A 26,621-nucleotide genomic window follows, 5' to 3' on the forward strand; every position below is an offset into this window, starting at 1 on the left:
TCATCGTGCGAGGTCAACACTCAATCCGACATGACAGGTTGCATATGTGAAAAAGCCAATTCTCGCTGCTAGCGAATCTTGTAAATGTGCAAGAAAACCACAAGCTAGAAGGGATTAGTTCAAATGTCAAGAGATCGCTCGCTCTGGCCTGGGCATCTACCACTACCTGTTCATCCTTAAAAACATTTGAGCTACATTTGACCACCAGGCATGCTTTGTGGCTGAGCGCCTCTGTTTGAGGTGTGTGTGTGTGTGTGTGTGTATGTTTGTGTGTGCATGACAGTGTATGAGACGGTGTGTGTTTGTGGGAGCCCCTGGCAGTCCTGGCCATCTTGTGCCTGTCACTAAGATTGCAGAGCAGCTTGTCTGCCTCATGTTGCTGACAGCTGAGCGCCTTCTTAGTGTGTGTCCATATGTGTGTACACACACACACAATCTCACGTGAGGACATAACTAGCACATTCCAAATACTGTCGCGACCCAGGACACCAGCTTATCCCAAAGCAAGTGGAGACTTGAGTCTACCGTCTATAATGTACAGTATTAAAAGCTGTGCTTTTACTGCACTATTTATTTTCTTGTCTCCTGAGTAAACATATGCGAAGATGGGTACACCTAGATAGATCAGCTGTCTCACTGAACAGTGCAACAGCAGTTCAGTGTGTAGGAGGAGGTCCAGGACGTTTTAAAGTACAGTAAAACAAACAGCTTCTCCAAGCTACTGCATCTCATAATCAGGTTCCAGACATGGAATCACATAGCCCAAGCATCGGCCTTCCACGCAGGCTACAACACGAGAAATAAACCCTCTTGTACACCTCCATAAAGCAGCCCTGCACAGACACACGCTCACTATAAAAGGGTCTATTCGGTGTCTTAAAAGGTCTGCTGTGGCCCTAATTAAGCCAACAGAGATGCAGTATCAGCTGTAAGTGTCCTTTTACTGCCCGTTAAAGCCTCCCTCACGCACCACACTGCTGCTTACCGTCAAACATGCCTTTCGGAGAGAAGTCGACATGGTTGTGCGATGCCAGCTTAGCGATGCTTTTCGCTGTGGAGGACTGTGTAAAGCTCAACCTTTGATCTCGAGTCACGATTACAGGCCAGTAACCGACGGGCTCTGTGCTTTGGGGGGGGGGGGGGGTTGAAGGTTTTAAGAGGTTGGCCTGTCTGGGAGAGGAGGGCCGGCCAGGCGTCCACACTAATGGCCCCCTGATCCAAGCAGGGAGAGGACGATATGCCAGCGCCGCATCATCAGAAGCACGGGTCATGTGTGGGGGGGGTCAATCTTTAGAACATGTGTCATGATCTAAAGAGTTGAGTGCGATGAGAGCTGGCGCGTGAGAGAAGGTAGTGAAGCTGGATGGAAGGATTTAGCCCTGCGTGGAGATGTGCAATCAAGACAAAACTGCACTGAATTGCAAAATTAAACGTCCCAAACTGAAGTGACTTGTGCCAAAATGTAAATTGTGTGTTTTTGCATTTTGACATTGGTCTAGGGGTTTTTGCAACTATATATTATATTCTATTTAAGCAATCCATCAGTTGTGGGGCTCAAATGTGAATCAGTCATTAAGTCAGCAAGCTAGCTCGGTATTTGTCATTACCTTGATGTATGAATTTACGTGAATGTCTACAGGTCTTGTCATGTTGGCAGTGGCTGTGGTCATGGGTGTATGCAGGGTTTGAAAAAATACAGAGGTCCAAAAACGACATATCTGTCATCATGCCGAGAGGACGGGACGCCGCTGATTTGGAGCCCTGGACACGACCTGCGTGAAGCCTGGACACAACCTGCGTGAAGCATGGACACGACCTGCGTGAAGCCTGGACACGACCTGCGTGAAGCCTGGACACGACCTACATGAAGCCTGGACACGACCTGCGTGAAGCCTGGACACGACCTACATGAAGCCTGGACACGACCTGCGTGAAGCCTGGATGTCTATGCTGGTAAGAGACTAGAAAGGTTTGTGACAGTCAGGTGTGACCCTGCTGTACCTGAGGACACCCTAGGACAAGTCACCTCAGTCATCAGTGTCCCTGTCCCTCTGGAGGGCTAATGGGGTCCGCTCACTGCCACACCCCCAGGGCTCCTCCAAGGGCTGAGGGCAGCAAACACCTGACCTTACTGCCTCTCTCTCTCCAGAAAAGACAGATAAAGATGTGATATGAAGACAGGCGTTGGTGAGGGAGAAGACTGGGGTAAACGTGAACAGATGAGCAAAAAAGTTTGAGATTTGGGACATTGACAGTCTGACATGGAATCCATCCATCGATCCATCCTAGAACAAGTTTACCCAGCAGCCAACCTAGTCTTCTTCTACGGGAGGGAGGGAGGGAGAGTGGACTTGACGCTGTGGCACGGAGACATGCCTTCAGAACACATGGGAGCCAAGGAGTCACCCGCGGAGCTGACATGCTAAATGAAATCTAAATCAAACGCTACACCCACCCACACAGCCACTAAACTGAAGGGGTCCGGAAAGAGTCAGTCATCGGCACGTATCCCTACGGTGACAGAGGCAGTTTTGAGGTTTGAACGTGTCCTGAAAGGCAAGTATGGTGGGGGAGACTTAAAGGTCACATTGACCTGCTAAGGACAGAACAAACACAATCACTTTGGGATTGCTTTTTGTTGTTGTTTTGTTTTCCACAAAAAAAGGGGGTTGTTCCAAACCAAGCTGTTCGACAGACAGACACACAGAGCGAGAGGGAAAGGGAGAGAGAGACACAATCCTACCTGCAGGTCTTTGATGTTTGGGAAGGGGATCCCAATGGTGACCACAGCCCTGGCGTTGTCGTCCGTGAAGTCAAGCCCTTCACTCACCTTGCCCCTGCACACGGCCATGAGCAGTGCTCCATCTGGGGGAAGCAAAAGCCAATCACGTACAGCACCTGCACCAACGTCATCTCCAACACCACCACTCTCATTCATTTCACATGTTCAAACAGCTGTGGGTCTGTCGCCATGCGTTGTTTGGGCCCTGCAGGTGAGCTAGAACCAGGAGGTCCAGGTCTGAGGGCCACTCCCACCTCTCTCCCCCCCGCAGCACTTGATGGCGTCATAGTAGGTCTGCAGCAGCTGCTCAAAGTCTCCCTTGGCCCCCCCCCGAGGCTCTGTGATCACAGTCTTCCTCTCCTGCAGCTTGTCCCAGAGGCCTGTGTTGGTCCAACGGTCACGCAGCTTGTCCAGCATCTAGGAACACAAACCAGCACATCACAAGAGGGCAAGAAGAATTACAGTAAGAAAAATAAAGGAATTATCCATGTGGCTCGGGTATCAATGATCAATCCTTTGTAGTGACGGTTGATTCTTTTGGCTATGTAGTGCTAATACTGTTCTACGGACAGTCAAAAGCAACAGTCTTAATAAGGCTCAGATGGCAGTGCCCGGATAAAGATGCAAACATGGACGCTCCTTCGCCTTCTGCGGTCATTCATTTTTTTGGTCACTTGGTTGAAAAGATCAAATAATTTAAAACTACTGACCCCAATAATAAAAAAAAAAAAAAAAAAAATTATATATATATATATATATATATATATATATATATATATATATATATAAAATAAACTGTTGCTGTGCCATTGTTAGTGCCAAAAGTCAGCAACTCTCTGGGGAGGAACATTGATCTAAAAGCCCACTCCCTCGCGGAGCTCCACTCATGTCTCTACCGTGGAGATTATCCCCTTGACTTGGCATGGCTTCACAATCAAAGAGCATCTTCACTGGCACGGAAATGTGTTGTAGGGGTCAAGTAGAAGTTCTTGTAGACAGCAAGAAACTTCTCAAAACAGGGAAGTGTGTGTCAGCCTGGAAAGCCTGGGCTAGGAGTTTGGTCTGCCAAAAACCCAGACTGTGAACTTTGAAGAACCCTGTCGTTGGTCAAGATTCAACCGTACTTGCCTGAACTCCAAATACTGTATTTTTTTTTTTTTTTTACAAAAATGAGTTTGGGAGTGTGTATATTCCCCTATAAACAAATGACCTCAGATAGGGGTAGTTGCAGCCCACAGGAAAACAATAGGGAAATGAAACACTACAAAAGAGTGGGTGGTTCCAGACACACCGAGGTAACTGCCCCTGATTGTGAACTGAAGCAAAAGACGGATTTTAGCAGGTTGGCGCCTCCTGGAAATACCAGGCTGGGGAAGTTTCCATCAATAAAACATGACACTTTTACAAAAGGCGCAGTGTTACATCGACGCCCACCCCCCACCCCCCACCGCCACCCCCACCCCCCACCCCCACGCTCGCCAATGACCCAACAAACTGTTTGTCCCCACGATTGCTTTCCAATCCGACTGACTGGATGGGTGAATTATTCATGTTATATACATACGGCAGATCTGCTGCTAAACAAAATAGCCATTATCTGCCAGACTGCACTTGGGAAGAAGGCAATTCTTTAAGGGTGAGCGGGGAAGCAAGAGGGAGAGAGAAAGGGTAATTAATAAATCGTTGCGGACACACTGCTGAAGAACTTCAGCCTGCCTCGAGAAATGGATGTCCCTTTAGTCAGCAACTTGGACGCTCCTCAAGAGGCCAGACGTTCTTCATGTCAGCCTGAGAACGGCGGGTAACCCCATGAGAACCGGAGCGTAATCCACTCATAAAACACCAAGGCCCTTATAAGACCAGGATGCATGCAAGCACAAAGAATCCTTGCCCAAGCTTGTTGTTTATATTACCTGAGCTGTCATTTGTAAAGCCTTATAAAAGCAGTAGTGGTGGTGATGGGGGGGTGGGAACCCGATCCTGTGCCACACCAGGAGCGCCCTCAGCTTGCAGCGGGGTAATGGTCCCTAATGCTTTTATCTCTCAGACGCTGGGAGTAAACATTGGCCCGCGTCTGCCCCCCAGCGCAGCCATTTCATTACGTGCACATTTTCCGTATCCTTCATCTTGACAGTGGAGCGCGGTTCAAAGCTGCGAGTCGGGCGGAGAGACGGGCCTGTTCAACCGCCTGCCTGGAAGATGGAGAGAGACGGGCCGGCGAGGCGACAGAACCGCCCCCCCCCCCCCGCCCCCCCTGCCCGGCCCGCCTCCCAAACGCTCATCAAGCCCTTCCTTCCTCAGTCAGGCAGCTCACGCTGACCTCTCATCTGACCATACAGTCTAAACACGCACAAAGACATTCAGTAATGATCGGTTTTCTTACTTTGACCATATTAAGGAAAGAAAACTTTTGCTCGGAGATAAAACAACGGAACACGTGCTGTCCTTACAAGCTAAACGTACTATATATGCACTTGTCTATGCACTAAGGGGAGTGTGTGCCCATGATTTAATGTGTGTGTGTGTGTGTAGAGGGGGTAGGATGAGCACACAGCCTTCATGACTAATTTAGGGGCATTATGTGACGGGCGCTGGTGTTTCCACAGGGCCCACGCGAGCACACTGGAGCGCAGTGGAAAATGTCAATCTGCACACTCCAGTGGTGCTCAGGTGCACAAACATGACAGGAGCGACCTAGCGGCGCGGCACTGCAGCACCACCCACCAACACCACCCCCACCCACCCACACACTTATGTGCTGGCATACATTATCTAATTAAATTCAAGAAACAGTTCCCATGAAAGCTACAGTCCTACACAATGCATGCATGTGTCAGATTTGATAGTGTGAGCATGCAGGAACACACACCTTGAGAGAGCGTGGAGCCCAGCCTCATGACTTATTCAGAGAGCTTTTACTTGTTTTCAGTTCAGGCAGAGCCAAAAGCTCACAAGTTACTTGGGTCTAAGCAGACATTACGTTACGGTGTTGTGAAGGTCAAAACAAAAGCAACGGCCTAAGACTGTCCCAGGTGAGATGAAAGGCGTCCGGAAAACTCAAAGCCCCACAAGCCCTAAAAAACCCTAACCCCCACAGTTATCACAACCACAGAACAGCTAGGCCTCCTTGTATTTTATTTCTCCTATTTGAAATAAACTCCCTCCCCATTCAATAATGTATTCAAACAAAAGGTTTTCCCCCCCCCAGGAACAGGTACTTACCAGTGACATTCTACAACCATAAACCTCACGCAAAGCCCACATTTTGGGGGGTGTTTTAAAACGGACTCAAGTGACACACGAAAGTTGTTAGCGCCACGTAATAGATTACAAAACTGTTTAGCACACTTGCAAAAGGGCACAACAAAACGATAAATAATAAATGTCCCTTTCTGGGCAGCTGTGTTGTTCAGCCTGTCCCTGGGTTAGGAGAGAGACAGGATCTCTCAGTCACTGGGGCGAGCTGGCTCCTACGCCATTCGGAAGCACTGAACTGTGACCTCTTTTCTTGTAGCCTTTCCTCCTTTCATCCCTTTATCCCCCCCCCCCTCTTCCCCAATCATCTTTCAACCCATTCCCCCCCCCCCCCCCCTCTTCCACCCGTTCTTTATCTCGCTGTTCCTGTTCCTGGTGTTGTCGGGTTGCGAGGCGACACGTCGTGCTTCTTGAATTATGGAGGGGGGGTCTCGTGGTGGTGCCATTAATGAAACATTCCGGCGTCCCCCGATTGGCCGCAGCAAGGGGAGACGTGTCGCACTTCCTTCCATTATTCAGTGGGCGAATATCACAGCGCGCATCACGCCAAGGGCTGTGGCGGGCGGGCGGCACCTTCACTCAGCCCGGCTGGGCGTGCCCCTCGCTCCCCGGGGCCCGGCCTCTGAGGGAGGCTGACCGTGTCACAGCAAGGCACACGCCAGGTGGCCTGGGGGCCTGGAGCCTCACAGGCAGACTGGTGGCAAGTGTTACTCACTATTGTTGTTTTCAGAGCAGTAGTGAGTAACATAACGCAGCACAGAGCACACCAACGGCATCAAGTCGTTGGCATCTCAACGGATTGGGGTGAAGTCTAAGACGGTCTTGAGAGCTCCTGTAAAACAGTGAGTTTGGGAACAGTGTGTCATCGACGCCTCAAAGCTCAGGTTTAGCAGTGGAACACCACAGTGCGACACGGGGCCACCAACAAAGCCAGTTATGCGCCTGTCTAAGCAAGTGACCCACACACACACACACTCACCAGAGATGACAAACGTGGTCCTATCCATGACAGGGGCTTGAGGACGTGTGTATTTACACCCCCCTACCCCCAACATCACGTATACACAGACCACTCAGACTTGGATATGACCCGCGCTGCAAGGGTACCTCAGCTCCCCCCCTGCCTCCCCTTCCCTCCCCACAGCCCCAGGCGCCGGAGAGGACGCGTCTTCAAACAGACAGCAAGGCGACATCACCCCTAATGGCCCTTATCTTCATCTGCTTTAAAAGCATCTTGCCTTTCCCTGAGATCTTTTCACCTCGGCAATAACCCTTCACTCTTTTTTATTTTTTCCCCTTCTCTCTCTCTCTCTCTCTCTCTCTCTCTCTCTCTCTCTCTCTCTCTCTCTCTCTCTCTCTCTCTCTCTCTCTCTCTCTCTCTCTCTCTCTCTCTCTCTCTCTCTCTCTCTCTCTCTCTCTCTCTCTCTCTCTCTCTCTCTCTCTCTCTCTCTCTCTCTCTCTCTCTCTCTCTCTCTCTCTCTCTCTCTCTCTCTCTCTCTCTCTCTCTCTCTCTCTCTCTCTCTCTCTCTCTCTCTCTCTCTCTCTCTCTCTCTCTCTCTCTCTCTCTCTCTCTCTCTCTCTCTCTCTCTCTCTCTCTCTCTCTCTCTCTCTCTCTCTCTCTCTCTCTCTCTCTCTCTCTCTCTCTCTCTCTCTCTCTCTCTCTCTCTCTCTCTCTCTCTCTCTCTCTCTCTCTCTCTCTCTCTCTCTCTCTCTCTCTGTAGAACATTCCCCTGTCCCCCCCCCCCCCCCGCGGGGTGGTTTGTCCCGTCCTCTTGCGGTGGGACCAGACGGCGAGGGCCGCCGTGGGCTTTTATGGGCTTTAACTGGGGGGCTGTTGAGGCCAAAGTGCTACAAAACCACAGCGACGGTGGGTTTCTCTGGGACATTGCGCGTCCCGTGTGTGTGTGTGTTTGAGAAAACATGCGCTCGCAAACCCTCCAAACGCTAGTCCCGCCTGCGCGTTTCAGGCTCGCCAGCGTCAGGTGAACATGTACCTTCAACGAGTCTGTCCGCTTGATTTTTTCGGGGTCTTCTCATCTGTGCCCTTGGACTGTTGCGGCCTGTATGGCACGGCTGTGTGTGTGACAGGTGTGTGTGTGTAACAGGAGTGTGTGTGCGTAGCTGTCAGAGGGGCGGCAGACAGGGCCTGGGGGGGACGCCTCTCTCTCTCCGACCCTGCTGGCCCAGCCGCCTGCTCTCAGTGCTGCATCTCTCTCAGGCCGGGGGGGGGGGGGCTGATAGGCATCGCCCAGACACAGCGAAGAAGGGCGTCTGGAGACGACCCATCCTCTTGTCAGGCACACACACACACTTGAAGGGCGCTTACACACACACACACACACACACACGTGCGCATTGAGGGAAAAGACGGGACAGTCTGGCACCAACAGGCCTCCACAGGCTCCAATTAATACCCCAACCCCTCGTATCCCCTCATCTCCTCATCTTTAAGAGCTGACTGAAAGATTAAATATTAATGCATCAGCATAGAGAGCTCCAACACGGCCATCAATAATGAAAAATATCCCGTGGTACATGGATTATGCTATGGCTGGCGTCGCCGGCTGACAGAGGAAGGGGGAAGACGAGAGGAGGGCCTCTCAACAGAGGAGTTTTAGCTTTCCTCCAAAGTTTGATGTGCCTTTGGGGAAAGGTCACTCTGATTTATGTTGCAACCAAAGATCCCGAATCAATTTGCACCCATTTCTTTCTTTTTTTCCCCCTGAAATGAAGTGTCTGTCTGCCAATATGTGCTTACCCAGACACTCTCTTAATCTCTCTCTTTCTCTCTCTCTCTCTCTCTCTCTCTCTCTCTCTCTCTCTCTCTCTCTCTCTCTCTCACACACACACACACACACACACACACACTCTACAGTCAAAGCCTACCCGCTTCTGCAGGTAGACCAACACCATCATGCGCAAGTGAAGGAACGTGGCACGCAGGCGTTTACACCCAGGGACATTTGAGAATGCCAGCTGGTCCCCGAGTGAGCTGGTGTGACAACAGAGCTGGAATGGAAATCAATTATTCATCGCCAAAAAACTCTGAACAAACAAAGGCGGACAATGTATTTATCAACGGGCCCTTAAAAGTAGTCCCATTCCATGAAAGCCGACACAAGGCTCAAAGTAAGCCATTATTCCCAAGACGTCGAGCACTTCCTAAACACCAATAGATCACAGCTGTCAAACTGCACCACGTATTGCTTCGCTGCGGTGACACAGCTGGCGTCAAGTGGCTCGGTAAAATCATTTGCGAAAAACACCAGCCCTCGTCAACTCACGGTCTACAGTACCTCCTGGTGGCCAAAAGTGGCAACTGTCAATAGAGAACAAGCTACTGTCCCAAGCTCCCTCAGGGTGTGCGCGGGGTGTGCGCTGAGCACATTGACATGTATTCATTTGTCAGTGAGGGGGCGTGCGCAGAGCGCTGAGCGTACCTTGTAGGAGGGCAGGAAGCAGAGCACGCCCCTGCCCACGGCCTGGCACACACGCAGCAGCAGGGCGCCCACCTCGTCCTGGAAGGCGTAGGTCTCCGCGTGTTGGAAGGTGGCGCACAGCTTGCGCCCCTGCGGCCCTGAGCCAATCGTGCCCACCCACACCTGGAAGAGAAGGGGGGGGAATGAGGCATAGTGGGCCAAAAATACTGCAAACAAGTAAATGTCTTTATTTTCTTGCTTCCTTCTCCTACGGGTCCAGCTGAGAGCTGCCTGTTACAGACCTGCTGTGACAAGCCCAGCTGAGAGCTGCCTGTTACAGACCTGCTGTGACGAGCCCAGCTGAGAGCTGCCTGTTACAGACCAGCTGTGAGGAGCCCAGCTGAGAGCTGCCTGTTACAGACCTGCTGTGACAAGCCCAGCTGAGAGCTGCCTGTTACAGACCTGCTGTGACGAGCCCAGCTGAGAGCTGCCTGTTACAGACCTGCTGTGACGAGCCCAGCTGAGAGCTGCCTGTTACAGACCTGCTGTGACGAGCCCAGCTGAGAGCTGCCTGTTACAGACCTGGGACTGGCTGATGACGTGGCTGGCCTCCAGCTGGATGGAGAACTTAACTCCCAGCTCGGAGGAGAAGGAGCTCATGGGCGACAGCGTGCCGGAGGTCAGGACGATGGTGCGCACACAGTCACTCAGGTCTGAGAAGGCCTATCACACACACACACACACACACACACACACACACACACACACACACACACACACACACACACACACACACACACACACACACACACACACACACACACACACACACACACACACACACACACACACAGGATGGCTCAACCCTGGGACACACACAGACAGACTGAATACCGACACAGAGACTGACTACGGAATGTGTTAAAAATGAAGCTGAGGAATTGTCTACAGCAAGGCTACAAAATATACAAATGCTGCATGAATACTTCTCCAAAAATGGTTGACCCTTCACCTCCTGGAACATTAAAGCTGCTAAACGTGTGATCAAGTCAGAGAAACCGGATCATCCTGATATGACTTGGGTCCAAATCTCGAACCAACCCTTCTCCTGGGGCATGAAGAAGCCCCCCCCCCGCCCCCCCTCACCACGGCGGGGTTGAGGCACCAGAAGCTGAGCGTGTGGACCAGGGTCTTGGTGCGCTGGGCCCCGCCCTGGCGTCGGCCCCTGCGCTGGGGCCGGGCGAAGAAGCCCTGGGCGTCCGGGACGTCTGGCGGGGCACTCCACACATAGGTCTGCTGCAGGGCCACGCGGTAGTCCTCCGCAAACCTGGAGGGGACACAGAGGGACGTCTGGATGAAGACGGGGATCGCTGCCGGAGGGGGTGGGAAGCCATTCGAAGAAGGTTCAGTGCGGACGCAGCGTTCGTGACTTGTCACATCGCTCCCTCTAGGTCACGGATCATAAGTGTCTGAGAACCTCCTATGCCGGCCTGGACTCGTCAAGAGAGAGGGGGGTGCATTGTGGAGGGGGACAAGGCTCTGACCTGCTGTTGCCCCTGTACAGGTAGTCCAGCACCATGAACAGGCTCTTGAGGACGGAGGAGGACACGGAGCTGATGGTGGGGATCTCCACCACGTCCTCCTTCCCGTTCACCACCCCCGCCCGCTCCTCCTTCTCCAGCGCTGACACCAGGTGCTTCTACACAGGGGGGGAAGGGGGGGGACGGGACGTGAGGGCTGAGTGAGGAGGACTGCGTGCGCATGTTAGGGGAGTAACATAGCCCTTACGTACACGTTGACACGTTAGCCCTTTTTGGTTGGAGTTGATAAACGGGGACGAACAGGAGAATCGATACAATCAGGTATACTTGGGTGCAATCGGGAAGAACCGAAGACGGAGCTAATGGGAATTGGAGGTGAAAAAAAAGAGAACTGAATAAGGTCTACCTGCAGCAAGGCAAAGGTGTCAGGGGTGATGCCCATGACATGCAGCAGCCCCAGGACCTCCTTCCCAGGCCACACCTTGCATGACACCTCATACTCCCTCTCTGCCAGCAGACTGCAGCTCTCCTTGATCCAGCTACACAGGGGAGAGACACCAGCACTATTCCAAAGAGCTTTTTGTCAAATACCATAGACAGGCAAAAATAGGTCTGGTCACGTAAACACGTCTTGGAAATAAAAGCCATGATAATGATCTTGAATATAAAGGATGTGTGAGACATTGGAGCTGGCGGTGTCAGGTGCTGGGGGCTTCCCTCCAGGTGGAGGTCAGGCCGCATCACTGCCCAGGGGGGCTCTCACTTGAGGAGGCTGCAGCAGAACGCTCGCAGGGGCTCATGGTGGGAGCGCCGGATATTGTGGTTGACCATGCCGTCCAGCTCCTCCCGCACCCCCAGCAGCTGGGCCTCGCTCAGCGTGTAGCTGGCGCTCTCGCGGGCGCAGTCCTCCATGTTGTGGGCCTCGTCCAGCACCACGATCTGCCCCTTCAGGTTGATCTCCAACTGCATGGAGGGAAGGGGAGAGAGGGTGAAGGGTGGTAACAGGAATCTTTAGGGCCTGTCATTGACCTCTAGCTCATGGGTATGCTTGTGAATTAGGCCATAGTCACTTTGTGTACAATTCTTTGTGCTAAACCACCATGCCCACTCGTTCAGTAATGTGGCCAGACGTAAACACAGTGTGCCTGCATCTCATGACACCAAGGCCACCCCCCCACTCACACTCTCTCTGATGAGGGGGTCCAGCAGGTAGTTGTAGGGGCAGAAGATGATGAGGGCGTCCTGCATGAGCTCGCGGGCCGCGTAGTAGGAGCAGGAGCGCAGGCGACCGCCCAGTCGGACCAGGTCCTCGATGTCCCACGCCTGGTGCAGCCCGTGGACCCACTGCAGAGTGCTCTGCTCACGCATCTTGTGCACACCGTGGTAGTAGCGGCACGAGTAGCCCTGAGGGAGGGAGGGAGGGAGGGAGGGAGGGAGGGAGGGAGGGAGGGAGGGAGGGAGGGAGGGAGGGAGGGAGGGAGGGAGGGAGGGAGGGAGGGAGGGAGGGAGGGAGGGAGGGAGGGAGGGAGGGAGGGAGGGACTCGGTTGGTTTAAGTGGTTGAGATATGTGCTACACACACGCACAAAACGCAAAAAAACCTGACATCAATCCCCACAGTTATGTCCAAACATACCAACTCTAATAAAGAAACATGTTATCTTTGACCTCTGAATACCATGCACAACACACATGTATGTATTAGTGGAGGGAGGGGGGGGGGGCCTTCCAGTGTGTTCCCATGCCGTCTCGGGATCCTTCCTTCAGGAGGTGAATTCCATCTGCTGGTCGACGCCACAGTAATCCTCCCCGTCTCCCGACAGCCTACTGTACACACAGCTCCGGGGGGGAGACCCCCCTGGAACAGGGCCCAATTACCCTGTCAGCAGAGGTGCCTTCTCCGGTCGCCACTGTCACCCACCACACCCCGCGTGAATGGGTGCCCGGCGAGCACGCACGCCCACAGACACACAGAGGTGCCTCTGCGCTGGCCCTCGGTGACAGGGACGGGAGGCGAGCGGGGGGATCAAAGCGCAGGCGGTGGCATCGGCCGGTGTCCCGTCTTTCTGTGACGTATCAGCACTAAGCCCACACTTAGAGGACACCCTAGCTGTTTGGTGTGAGGGAGGGAGGGAGGATTAGCCTCCACTCAGACACTCTTTGGTGGGGCAATGACAGCTTAGCCCCTGAGTCAAGCTGAGGAAGGGGGGTGGGAAAGCAGTGAAGTCTTAACCTATTGAGCTACTGTAAGGTAAAGCCTCTGTTGTGTGTTTGTGAGTGCTGGGAGAAAAGGTAGGGGGGGGGGGGGGTATTGTAAGTATTGTAATGGGACCCTGACTGTAGCAGGCCTGAAGTGACGCTGGGCGCGTCGTGATGGACGCCCATTCTCCCGGCGGAGGTCGCGGCAGGGCCGCCCATTCAGGCGGGGGGCCGCGGCGTGACAGGGAGGCCTCTGAGGCGGCCACCTCCGATGACAGCGTAATTGGGGGTCGTCATGACACAAGGCGTCTCACCTCCCCAGTGAATAGGGGCTGGGGACAGTACAAGGCTGAGGGCACCTCGTGGGCTGCGGCAGAGGCCGTCCCACTGGGATCTTTGACGCGTCTTGACAAGCGTGTCAGAGAGATCGGGGATAGTATGGACAGTAATTGGCGCCAAAGGGCCCGTCTGGCCCGGGTCTTCAACTGTGGGGTTTGTGTTACGGGCTTCCCACAAAGTCCAGAGTCTTTACACTTTTTACAATGTCATGGGTGCGGATCAGGGGATTAGTGACGCCCCTTATCCTGTAAACTGACTGGAGGTGTGTGTGTATGCCTCAGAATAGGTGTTGGTTTTCACAGCTACACTGGGGTCAATCCCAGTTCAGTAAACACCAATTCACCCCACCCAGAAAAGGCATCACGTGTTATGGAGAGGTAAGCAGGTGTACCGACTAGAGCAGTTGAACTGGTCCAGAAGTGGAACACGTTCAAAAGGTCCTGTCCTTCATTCCATATAGGAAGTCAGGTGGCTGAGCGGTTAGGGAATCAGGCTAGTAATCGCCAGTTCGATTCCCTGCCACACCAAATGAGGTTGTGTCCTTGGGCAAGGCACTTGACCCTATTTGTCTTGGGGGGAATGTCCCTGTACTTACTGTAAGTCGCTCTGGATAAGAGCTGTGCTAAATAACTAAATAACTTAATGTAAATGTAAATAGTCAGTGAGGAAACAGCAGGCTCGGGCCACTGTATAGGAGCTAGGATAGAATGAGTGTGTAGCCGTGCGTGTGAGCATTACTGAGCGAGTGACTGAGTCTACTCACATTCTTGGCCTCGAGCAGCTCCTTGCAGCGCTCGTTGCGGTTCGAGTGCGGCACCACCTCTGGGTGGACGCAGGTGTGGTCTCGGCTGGACAGGATGGTCATGGGCACGCTGGAGTAGAGGGTGCGCTTGAGCTCGTGGGAGATCTGTGTGATCTGCTTGTGGGTGCGCGTGCCAAAGAAGATTTTGGGGACCTTCTTTTTGCCATCTTTCTCTTTGTCCTTTGACGACTTGCCGCCTGGGCCCGTGAGCCCTCCTTTGGGCGAGGCACACGGGCAGAGGGAGCAGGCCACTGGAGACTGAGGTCACACACAGAGAACAGACAGAAAGAGAAAGGTTTACTAGATCAGGAGGCTGGATCAAACTTGGCACAGCACCTACTGCTAAAGGTCGGTACGGCACACAGTACATTACGAGACGGTCGTCCTTGAAAGATCAACAAACAAAAACATCTGTATCGAGACTTGCTGTTTTTATGTCACAACTGACGTACTGTAAGTTAGTCCAGGTTTGATTTCCATTGGGCCTCTCCGCTCTGGTAAACATATAGATTCCCAAAGGGGTCGAGTTCTCTCCATACAGAAAGGCAGCTGCCTGTCAACTTGAGATGACCTCTCTGAAAGCCGATAGGCCAATGATGTTGAAGTCCAGAAAATGGACCTGACTGTCAATGGCACGCCGCCATAGACATATGGCATCCCATACTCTATTGTACACAGGTGAAGTGTAGCTGGCAGCAACAATGTAATAGATCTCTATTAGGAGATGAGCTGTTTAAAGTGCCACACAATACACCCATTCACCAACACTGATTGACGTCGAGCCCAGCTCCATCAGGCAGGAACTTACGGCCAAATATGATTTTTGGCTGAAGACCACTGCATCAACAATCACCTGGTTCTGTAGCGATTCAATCGTGTGTACTAATGCTTTGCTGGGCACAACGTAAGCATTCCCAGGAATCTTAAACCAGGATGGAGGATACATTACATTTACATTTTAGTCATTTAGCAGACGCTCTTATCCAGAGCGACTTACAGTAAGTACAGGGACATTCCCTCCGAGGCAAGTAGGGTTAAGTGCCTTCCCCAAGGACAAAAAGTCATTTTGCGGGGCAGGAATCGAACCGGCAACCTTCTGATTAATAGCCCGTCTCCCTAACCACTCAGCCATTTGACCCCCCCTATACATGATCCCCCCCACCCCAATACATGTTCTATTTGAGACATGGATTGGCCGTGCGTACGATTCACCTGCATCTCCTCCTCATCACCACTGTCTAAATCAGCACCTGTGCTCTGGTGCCATGCATGTGGTGTGACCCCCTGCTCTTCTGATGTGGCTGGTGACGGAGCGCAGGGCGCCAGCGGCCTGGGTGAGCTGTCCCTCAGCGTTAAGAGGGACATGGGAGTCTGAGAGGCCATGTGAGAAACACTCAGAGGCACACCCCCTCCTCCTCCTCTTGAAACCGTCTCCGATTACGCCTCTTCGTTGGGACGGCTCCGCTTGGCGGCTCGGCTCTCTGATTCTCAGGGCCCGATCGTCTTACCTGCTGCTGCCACATTCAATAGGCCCATCCAAATATCCTGCCCGGAGATGGCCAAAACGGACTTATTCATCGGCAGGTTGGGGGACAGAGGGCCCGGGGAGGTGGAGAGGGGGGGCCTTGCAGGCACCCACCGGTGAATGGGGGCCCTTGTTAGGAGGCAGCAGCAGGAAACAGCTGACAAGGGTATCTGTTTACGCGCCTGCCTCCTGAGATGCTGGGGCCGACACGGTTTCAGGCTTGGTTTGGCCCCGTAGCCGTGGGCAGACACCCCCTGGAATGGAATGCAGATAACAGGGGAGGCCAGGGGAGGGCCAGGGGCACACTGTTGGACCGCACACTCACACACTGGCTCATTCAGCTCAACGCGGGACTATTCCAGTGTTGCTGTGGCGTCCTGGGTGGAACAAGGTGTGAGGGATAAGCCCCACAGAGGCTGCCCCTCAGACACCCAGTGCTTTATTCTACACTGATGGATTTGTTCATCGCGTTTGTCACTGCTTCAGCAGCACACCAATCTTGGACCGTTTCCTGTTAAAACTCACTGCCCACCACAAAAGGAGCTGTGCTTCTTTTGACACATTCTGTGCTCAGGGTTTATTTCCTCAGTGTCCCCCAACCTGGCCCACCACGCCATGTCACCACTGCTCTGCTAACCCCCCCGAGGCCTGAGAACGTCACACCCTTGACAGGCCGTGTTGAGAAGGCAGTGATCGGCCGTGTCTGGCGCCGCTACCTGAAGGCCAATTTGCTCCTCATTCCTCAGTCCTCATTCCTCACGGTCTTGGAATGCATTCCAATAAGGGTGGGCTCCAATACCCAATACCTCTGGAGACACGGGACACCTCCCCCCCTCAACCCCCTCCTCCTCGCCACTGCGGCAGGCTGCTGCATCGGTAGACCGGGGCCTCCCAAATATCCGCCCTCCAAAAAGCACCTGTTTATCCCTAGGGCGCAGTAACCAGCGGGTGAACCCCATTCAATATTTATCCCAGTGGCTTTCACAGATCAGTGGCCCAGGCGAGGCCAAACCTCTTAATTAAAACTGGAGCTCGCTTCAAAGGGCCCCATTCAGGACGTCAGTCAGCGCTCCACCGACAGGAGCTCCGGGGTCGGGTGGCCGCAGGGGAAACCCGAGACCAGACTTACTCTCCTCTGCGGTTTTTTTCACCCTGCATCCATCCTTTTTTCCACCTCCAGCCATCCGATGAGCCCTCAGAAGCGACCCGCACACCTGTGTGCTGACGTTGGACACGGTTGTGAGAGTTCACCAGAGCTCCAGAGCGGTAGTGTGAGAGCTTTCCTCATTTGGGTACCAGTGACCTGCGGGCGGCGATGGCTGCTTGTGAGGGGGCGCTCCCTAACACAGTGGCTCCCTAACACGCTTAGTGTTTGAGTCCCCAGTTGGTTAGCAGTCAATGAGGAGCACAAGTTAGGCACAAACATCTCTGGAGTCCTCACAAAGCAAGCCCTTGAATATAAAACCATACACCTTAATCTATCCTGTCTAATCCAAACCCAAATAAATCTCTCTCTACTGGTGCAATGCCGAGGTTCACGTCAATGGTTACTCAGCAATTAAACAAAACTCAGACTAGCAGTCAATGCAATGGTCATATTTAAACTGTCAAAAAGTGTCATATTTCAGTTTCATTGTGTTTCATTTAGCACACCACACCTCATGAAGAGCCCTTTGGTGAAACGATACGATGGGCCATCACACCTGCTGTCGTCATTAGGTGGGCTATGCTGCCACCTAATGGCAACAATGTAGCATTGACAGAAAAGTAGTCAGGTGCCTTTCCAAAACAGCTGAGAATCTTGATAGATAGCTGCAGGTATTGTGGTTGTTCTGATGCAGGAGAATGAGCATTGACCCTAAAAATAGGCCTCCTTGACCAAGCACATTTGACCTTGGAGCCACCATGGCTGATGACGCGTGTCAAGGCAGCATACTCACACAGCAGGCGGAGGGCAGCTCCATGCCCTGGGCCTGGCCACTCAGCTCCATGGACCAGGTCTTCACAGACACGCTTGGCCTCTCCTCCTCTGGTTCGTCGTCTATGAACACCACCCCTTTCTCAAGACATCTCCTCTTACGACCCTGACAGGACAACAGAGTTGGAATCGATCTGATCGGGGAGGATCTTGCGTAGATAAAACGTACACAGCAGGGACCAGGTCACAAAAAGGATACAACGGACAGTGAAGTGAAAGTGGGGTTAGCAGGCCTACCTTCTGGTCGACCAATGGGGTGCGAAGGCGTTTTCTGTCAGGCTGAAAGTCGTCGTCCTTGTCTGAGGAGCTTTGCATCTTTTCAGACAGACGAGAGGCCAATGACTGACTCTTGGGTTTGAACTCTGGCAGAGACACGGATATACACCAGGTAAAACAACTGGCAGTGAAATGAATACAAGTGCAAATCAACCAAGCCGTTTCCAGAAAAGTGGTCTCACTGCTAGTGTTAACATTTAAGATGACAAAGGGTACCTCACTGTCAAGCAGTAACGCTGTCAGCTTATTTGGTTGTATCTTTGCCAGATTTGAATAACAATACACATGAGTATCTAATTGATGGTTTCTAATGAGAAGTCTTACCCTTGTCTGCAGAAGGAGATGTGTTCTGTGCCCCCATATTTGTGTGTAGGACAGTCAGGTCCACCATGGCTGGCTTGGGCGTCGTGGGGACACAGGTGGCCTTGCTGTGGCATGTACACTGGCAGGGTGTGTTAACGTCTGTTTGTTTGGCCTCAGTTTGGCTTTTCCCCTCCTGTGTGTTGGCTCCTTCTTCAAGCTTAGCTGCTCAAAACAGATGACATGTTGATGTTACCTCATCCTCAATGTTAATGACTTGTCAGACAGTCATTACTACAGTAGGACTATTATTGTGGATGTTCAAGCGGTCTGGCAACTCTGATCATTGATAACCACGCATGTATCCCTTGTTGAAATACCATCCATCAAATGAAGTGCTTCACTCCCAATGAAACACATTTACAGTGCAGTTGCACAGCTTGATTCACAAGAAAGGAAAAACAAATGCATATCTTAGAGTCGCCAACAAATGCCACTCAGCAGTCCTACCAAGGTGTGCCTGCTGCCAGGCCAGAGCCGAACACAGCAGGGCAAGGCTCTTCCCACTGCCAGTAGGGCTCTCCAGAAGACAGTGCTGACTGTGGTTCAACCCTCGAACGATCTGTGGAAACAACCAAACAGCGGTCAGACACTGCCACCACTGAAAGACCAATAAAGCTCTATAGGTGTAGTCAAGGGAAGCTCTTTTCTAAGAAATAATACATCACCAATGGATGATTGTTAAGCATTAAACTTGATGTAAACTTTTTAAAATCAATATTTGACTGTTAACACTACCTAACATTATGCTTTATTACAATCAATACCTCACTGTTTGATGTTATGCTGTCCACTGTATGTTTTAGTAAACGTTGCTATATGGGACTGTATGCAAAATAACTTACTGAATTCATCATAGCCAGTTGGGATGGATAAGCCTTGCAGGGAAATTGTATCTTCACCCCTCCTATGGTGTATTCCACGGTGGGTGGAGGCATATTGGCTGAATAACTTGTCGGTCAAGAAGCAACTGAGGACAAGAGAGAGTTGTAAAGTAGCTTGTTGGCTACTGTACACGCTTGTCGACGTTGGGCACCTTTTGGTTGGTTGTTTCTGTAACCTGGGTAACACGCTGATAAATTACTATGGTTCTAACGATGGCTGGCCTGATGATCACATGTGCCATACACTTTCATAAACGATGTCGGTGAATGCATATTCTTCTAGTCGTGGACCAGACAATGTAGAATCTAAATGGAGGATGTAGCTAGTCAGCTTGCCGGCGTGAAAACAAGCTCGCAAATAAGCTATTCTCACAAGCTAGTTAGCTAGATTGTGTCATGGACACTCGACTACTAATGTCACGTAAGGGCGATTAAATAATATTACCTTAGGTACCCTCATAAACTTGAAAGTTGAGCACACCTTGTAGCTGTCCTGTTCCACTTTCTGACAATTGACCTAGGTCGTATATGTAAACAGAGAGCTGGGTATTGTGTTAGCTAGCTAACGTCTGAAATTCCCGCCATGTCAGGGGTGTGTCACACAATCACGTGACGTGTACGTATCCAATCACTATTATGTACAATAGGAGTAGGGAGGAGAGAACCAGTCGCAGCCCAGCAACCCCTCAAGACTAAAACCAGAGCCATTGAAAATGAAATTAAATGGAAAAAGAAGAGTTAAAGAACCGAACAGTCTTCTTCTGGACTATGAAAAGACCTTCCGCTGAGGCTCATTAAGCCTTTAAATGTTTTTAAACAATGACCTACCTTGCAGTGGTACCTTCCAGTGATTCACATATCGATCGTGTTAATATGCAAATAATTATGACAATACGGTAAAGAAATGGACAGAAATCACATGAAGTCACAAAAAAAAATGTGCTAGAAGAAATACATAATTTGGAAAATAGAATTATGTATTATGAAATTAAATATGGTACCCTAACAATATTGTGGCATTGTATAAAATAAGAATTCAGTATAGCTTAATGTGGCACTTGATTCATAAAATCTAAAAATAATTGATTTATCTTATTTAGAATACTTTAGTCTTCTATTCAGTTCAATGCTAAATTGAATATATTAAGTGGAGGCTCCACAAAACAACAGTAGCAAATGCCAAATTACTTTAAAAGTCCATAAATAACAACACCAGATACAATATTTTAACTTATCAAAATGTTAGAATCATATTTATGATGTGAATATAATATATCAAATAACAAATTCCATGTCCCATGTTTGGTCAAATAACTGAATTGGTCTGAAAAGCCCTGACCTCAACCCTGTCATACACCTTTTTGAATTAACTCAAAAGCCACCTGCAAGCCTGCCCTAATTGCCCAACATCAGGGCCTGACCTCACTAATGCACTTGCTGAATGAAAATATTGTTAAAATGTATGCAGCATCAAGGTTCCAAGATCTGTAGAAAAGCCTTCCCAGAAAGGTAGGCAGTTAGAGCAGCAAAGTGGGGATCAACTCCATACGAATGTTCATCATTTCAGAATGAGACGTTCAACAAGCAGGTGTCCATATAATGAGCAGGGGTCTACATACTTCTGAATACCCTGCCCACCGTATGAATCAGACCCAACTACCGATGTCAAAGGCAGGTCATGATACGATGTTTATCGCTCCATATCATGTTTTTTATCATTATAATATTACTTTTTTATTCCATGTCAGCATCTTGTGTGCCCCTTTAAGGTAGATGGGGCTGTGGAAAAGCACCCCTCTTCCTGTAGAGTCTTTGATCAACCCTTTTGTACCAAGGACAAAAGCACCTAATGCTCGCATCATTTCAGATCAGCTGCGAGGGCCGCATCCCACCTGGTTTGATAATGAATGCGACAGGATTAGCCGGAAATGCCACCGAGGCGCCATTATTATGGAGATCCCCACACTCTGTGATGTAATTGCACCTTGAAAATGGGCCCGTAATCTGGGGATTAGTGGCATTAACATGCTTGAAGTGGAGTAAACCTCATTTCCATAGCCCTGACGAAGACCATTATAGAGTGTGGCATTTTGCCCAAGTCTTAGTTCATTTAGTAAATATGTGATGTACTTGGCAATACAAAGACTGTTGTTATTTTCCTTGATGCGCTCTCACATACTTTGTGTACATGTTGCCACACTGTCTGTCTCTTGGAGACAATGAATATTGATTATATTGATATCTCAGTTGGATTTTTTTTTATTGATATGAATACTAATACTTTGTTGTCAACATGTTGATTTTCTTCAGGTGCTGTTAATCATAACGAATATCTCTATTGCTAATTGAAATTATTAACTTATGTAATTGTTTAACAACATCCTTGCTTCAAATACGAGGCATGATGTAGTTTTACCATTTGTGTCACTGTGTCACTCATTTAAAAAAACATGGCTGCTTGTCTCAAACATGTAAAATAAACTACAATTCCCACAGCCCTGTCATCACTCCCTGGATCAGTACAAGACAAGATCTTGGCCCAGGGACCAATTGAATGCCAGTATTCCTGGCTTCCTCTCGTTTGAATCACCTGTGTTGGAGATTGCACATACCTATCAATGGAGACAGAGAGTTTTCAGTCATCAGATGGGGCGTTTTAGCAATTGTTGGATACAGAATTACTTTAAAAGTTATAGGTAAACTTTATGAAAATAGCAATTCAGTTATCAAAGTCAAAATCTGCAAGATTGAATTTTCTGTGGTCTCAAAACTGATACTGGCAATCCATGTCATTACGTTCTAATGTACCGTACCCTAAATTCTTGTTTGTGTCTGCATATTCAGTGAACATGTATTATCATCCCTGCAGGAAACAACCATTCTACATAAGGTGCTGGGTGGTAATTACTTTTCATTTGATGTGAGAAAATTATTCAAACCCAATGAGCCGGAAAGAGTCCCACGGTCTATAAAAGAGAATAACGTTGCAGTTTATTTCCATCTCATTCATCGTTTGTCGTATCACTGTCACACTCATTCATTTTCCTGTTGTCACACACGCACACACACACCACTGTTTTACATAAGTGATCCTAGTTTGTGTGATTTTTGTTTGTCTATGAGTATGTTTTGCATACAGTACGTGTGTGAGCATTTGTTTGTCGATTTAAATCATTAGTGTGTAAGTATGTTATGTTTTCGATGTGTATTTACATTTCACCAATGGATCCATTGTTTTGCTAAATATGTAGAGTATATTTTCAGTGAAACAGTAACTGAGGTGAGTGCAGCTTTAGACTGAAAAAGCCTATTTTCTACTCTGTAATTTGTGTCCAAGCAATGAGGCTAATCAGCCCCTCATGCAACACTAAACATGGAATACATAGCATTGTATTTCAAGAAAATAATAGATTGAGTGTAGGATCTGCATTCTGAACTAGTGCATGCGATCATGCAGTTCTTTAATTTGACCACATGATGGCAGTATGACTCAACTCTGACCCCCACTGCAGCCACCTCCTTTGTTCTCTTGCCAATTTTTGTACCGGGGTTTTTTCTCTCTAATGTCTCTGAAAGAAGACAAAAAAATAACATGTCCTCAGGTTAAAATAAATAGCCTTTCACAGTTAATTTAATTGACTTTTTTGTACATAATCAAGGTAATTCTGCCTCTGCTGCAAAAGCAAACAAGAATAGCATTCCCTGGGTGATTGGTTGCCACGCAAACACAGACAGACTTCAGTCAAGTCCCACTGACAAGCTGCTGCTTTAGTTCAGCCGCTGTCAAGAAACTGGTTTTCTTTAGTATTTTGTACAATACTGCTACAACTGACCTGTACCTCAGAATGTAAAAGAGAAATGGAAGGATTCTCAAATGTTTCCCACCTATTTAACAGTATGAGACATTGTCACAGTTTTACCAGTTTTTATGCAAGAATGTCAATGGACTGCTTTTGTTCTTGAAATGAGAGAAAAGAACACTTATATATAGAATTGCAGAACTCTTTAACAATCATCATGCCCAATTGTGTGTGTGTGTGCCTGCATATACTGTAAACGTTTGCGTGAGACAGAAAAGGTGTATGTGGCGTGTACCTGTGTGTATAGAGTTGCTTGACATAAAAGGTGTGTTTCCGTTGGAGGTGTTTCTCTTCTCGCCTGTCCTCATGTCACCAGCTGTGCGGCTGTCGCCCCCTGCAGGTCTGGCGAGGTTACCCCACGCTGACGTGTTTAATTGTGTGGCTGTCCTGGGGCTCAGCGGCGAGTGTGTGTTCAAGCTGTGCTGAGGAGGACAAGGGCGACTCAGGACCGTTGTGCTTGGCTACATCGTGTTCCTCTCTCCTGCACACACACACGGACACACACACACGGACACATACACACACTGGTCACTGAGAGGAAGTTGTCGCACCATGCTGAGCAGAGATTGTGCCAGGACATGCTCAGTCGTACGAGCACGCGTACACACACACACAGGTTTTTTGTCACACCTTCTTACACATAAACACAATACACAGTCAGTGGTCTCAAACTAACATGCACTCACATGCATACAATCCCAATCACATCAAGCAGCCACATGAAAGGCCTCCTGCTAGCTTTAGAATCATTCAGACCAGAAGAAAGAAAAACATGTGCGACCCATTCTGACCATCCTGAATTAGCATGAAGGAGAGACACAAAAACATGTGTGCAACCAATGAAACATTTAACACAAATGATGACCCACCAACACGATGTCACAGCCGTGCCAATGAAATCCTGGAATTGCTATTCCGGCAAGGCCCAATGTGGAAGCAAGAAGCACCATCTGACATAGTCAGCCTGGAGTGTATCAATGGAGCACTGTGAACACCCAACACAGGGAGAGGGGGAGAGGGGGGAGAGGGGGGAGGGGGGGGAGAGGGGGGAGAGGGGGGAGAGGGGGGAGGGGGGAGAGGGGGGAGAGGGGAAGGCTTGTGATGCCGTGTGTGCATGAGTTGAGGACTGACGGAAGCCTCACAGCAGGAGTCCCGGTTGTGGATCATGGATGCTCACCCACCCCTAGGGCACACGGGGTCCAGAGGATGAACTGAGGGGGTGGGAGGAGGAGTGATGACAGGCTGTGTGTGTGTCGGGTGGGAAGGGACGATGGGTGCTTTCGGGGACTGATGACTGTGTGTGTGTGTGCGTGCGTGTGTGTGTGGGAGGGTGTAGGCTGTAGGGGCAGTGGTGTTGGTGGGGTGTGTGTAGAATGGAGGAGGGCAGTAGAAGGTAGGGGGCTTAAGGGAGGGGGGTTGGGGGGGATAAGTGTTACCAGGCTCAGGCATCACACCTCCAGCCTCAGACCCAGACCCATAGTAATTACACACTCGAGTGGCTGGACTGGGAGGGAAATTGAAGCGCTGGGCAGGAGGCCCCAGCTGCCTCCCTCTCCCTCCCCATCAGCGCACTGGTGATTGAACCTGGCTAACACACACACACACACATACACTCTTTTCCCACATACACAGACACTCTTACTCACTTACTGGGCTCATATAGACACATACATTTACACACTCTAACACACACTCAGCCTCATGTGCTCACATTGTCGCACACACACATATGCACCTACACACCCACAACTCGCTCACACACTCACAGACACACACACACACATTGGCCAATCCTCGGAGGAAATGCTGCTTTGTGTCGCGGTAATGAGATTCTCACACACCCGACCTTATTTACCAGCCCAGACGGGTGAGGGGGGGGGGGAGGGGGAGAAGTGATAGGGGGAGAGGGAGAGGGGCAGGCCATATTCAGCCAACTTCACTTCTCAATTATGACTGCCCAAATCAAAATATCACCGCTTGCACCCAGAGAGAAGAGGTGCAGGTGGCTTGGGGAGTGAGAGAGAGCTGGGGGGTAGATAGAATGTTTCCCAAAATAGGGTTGGTTTGGCTTCGGACTGGCCTTGTTTTTTGTCCACTTGATATTTTGGAAGAAGAAAAGTAATATTGATGACAGGTCTTGTCTCGAGACATTAGGCCTTTGCTCTCACCTTGCCAGTCATGATCAATCTGGCCAGAGTTAGTGTGTGGGGGGTTATGTGAGTGCAAGTCCGAGTGTGGGTAGAATGGCAGAAAGATGATGTATGAGTAGCCAGCTAGCTGAACACACATACTCACACACACACTAGTCAGTCTATCCGGTTCATTTTTCTGGCCTTGACTTTGAATATGGCCTTCTTATACGGCAACAGTAGTTTCAGGAGTCACACCATCTCTCTCCTTCTTTCCCTCCATCTCGTTTCCCCAGCCCTCCACATGCAGCAGGGGTGTGAGTGTGTGTGAGTGTGTGTGAGTGTGTGTGAGTGTGTGTGAGTGTGTGTGAGTGTGCGGGGGAGATTGCGACCGCGTGTTCGGGGCAGTGAGCAGCAGTGGAGGATGCAGCAGTGAGAGTGTGTGGTGGGGGGAAGTGTGTGGGGGGCGGGGGGGGGGGGGGGAGTGTGCCTGGCTCTTTGAGGATTCGGTGGCGTTCGCCTCGCCTGCCTCTTTGAAGCTGCTCGATGACCGCACAGGGGCACTTCACGACAGGGGAGGTGGGTGGTGTTGGTGGGGACGGGGGGGGGGGGGGGGGGTTGACAGGGACGGGGGGGATGTCTGTCATTTGTATACAGCTGTTTCTTTCATCGAGTCGTGCCAGCCCTCCCCCTCTTCCCACCACTCCCCGCCTCCTGCTCTCCCTCCCTCCTAGACCCTTCATCTGCCCTTTTCCTTGGTCCTGTGCTTCTCCCTGTCTGAAGAAATGCCGTCTGACTGACTGTGGCTTGCTGAAAGATGGAGAGAAGAGAATGACTTTGTGTACAGCAGGTGGGAAAAGACTATGAAAGCAATCGTCGGTTTGAGCCATGGACAGCTGGACTTGTGTTGGAAATGTTTTCCCTCTTCAAGTCTCAAAACCTCAGTACAGTAGTTCTCAGCAAAGCTTGGATTGGCCTAACTCTCTTTTGGCACCAACCCAAGAGAGAGACAGACTGAAACGAGGACCACCTGGGACCTTAGCGATGGCCCACTGGGGCCACTCGGTGTTGCGCCACACACTCTCGCTAATACGCCCCAGATGCTAGCGCTGAACACAATGCGCAGGTGCACTGTGGGCCAGTGTTAATTGCTGTTAATTGTTACAGCAGCGCTTTGGAGTGTACGCAGTTTCTCTGTTTTAATGAGAGGAGGAGGTGGATAAATTGAAGTGCAAAATACAGTCTACTTTACAGAGGGCTAGAACCTTAATGTA

The 26,621-nt window shown here is 50.3% G+C and overlaps 1 protein-coding gene across 12 annotated transcripts in view; it reads right to left on the reverse strand.

Moving 5' to 3' along the window:
• brip1 (BRCA1 interacting helicase 1) overlaps nucleotides 1-19,954 on the reverse strand; it is a 61,609-nt gene extending 41,655 nt beyond the window's left edge. For 11 of the 12 annotated variants that reach the window (XM_084673661.1, XM_084673659.1, XM_084673662.1 and 8 more), the window contains exons 1-16: nucleotides 19,804-19,948; nucleotides 19,320-19,444; nucleotides 18,925-19,036; nucleotides 18,439-18,639; nucleotides 18,076-18,200; nucleotides 17,801-17,944; nucleotides 14,297-14,593; nucleotides 12,180-12,401; nucleotides 11,761-11,960; nucleotides 11,404-11,536; nucleotides 11,001-11,155; nucleotides 10,603-10,783; nucleotides 10,039-10,179; nucleotides 9,478-9,639; nucleotides 3,037-3,199; nucleotides 2,744-2,865 (exon numbers count right to left, since the gene is read on the reverse strand). In XM_084673661.1, the coding sequence (XP_084529787.1) occupies nucleotides 2,744-2,865; nucleotides 3,037-3,199; nucleotides 9,478-9,639; nucleotides 10,039-10,179; nucleotides 10,603-10,783; nucleotides 11,001-11,155; nucleotides 11,404-11,536; nucleotides 11,761-11,960; nucleotides 12,180-12,401; nucleotides 14,297-14,593; nucleotides 17,801-17,944; nucleotides 18,076-18,200; nucleotides 18,439-18,639; nucleotides 18,925-19,036; nucleotides 19,320-19,412 (2,451 nt within the window). In that variant the 5' untranslated portion in view covers nucleotides 19,413-19,444; nucleotides 19,804-19,948. Of the gene's footprint in view, nucleotides 1-2,743; nucleotides 2,866-3,036; nucleotides 3,200-9,477; nucleotides 9,640-10,038; nucleotides 10,180-10,602; nucleotides 10,784-11,000; nucleotides 11,156-11,403; nucleotides 11,537-11,760; nucleotides 11,961-12,179; nucleotides 12,402-14,296; nucleotides 14,594-17,800; nucleotides 17,945-18,075; nucleotides 18,201-18,438; nucleotides 18,640-18,924; nucleotides 19,037-19,319; nucleotides 19,445-19,803 lie in introns of all 12 variants that reach the window. The other variant, XM_084673660.1, reaches the window with a different exon arrangement.
• Between the last annotated feature and the right edge of the window lie 6,667 nt (nucleotides 19,955-26,621).

Source organism: Hypomesus nipponensis, chromosome 15, assembly GCF_054491055.1.
Source record: "Hypomesus nipponensis isolate SF chromosome 15, ASM5449105v1, whole genome shotgun sequence".
Taxonomy (NCBI): domain Eukaryota; kingdom Metazoa; phylum Chordata; class Actinopteri; order Osmeriformes; family Osmeridae; genus Hypomesus; species Hypomesus nipponensis.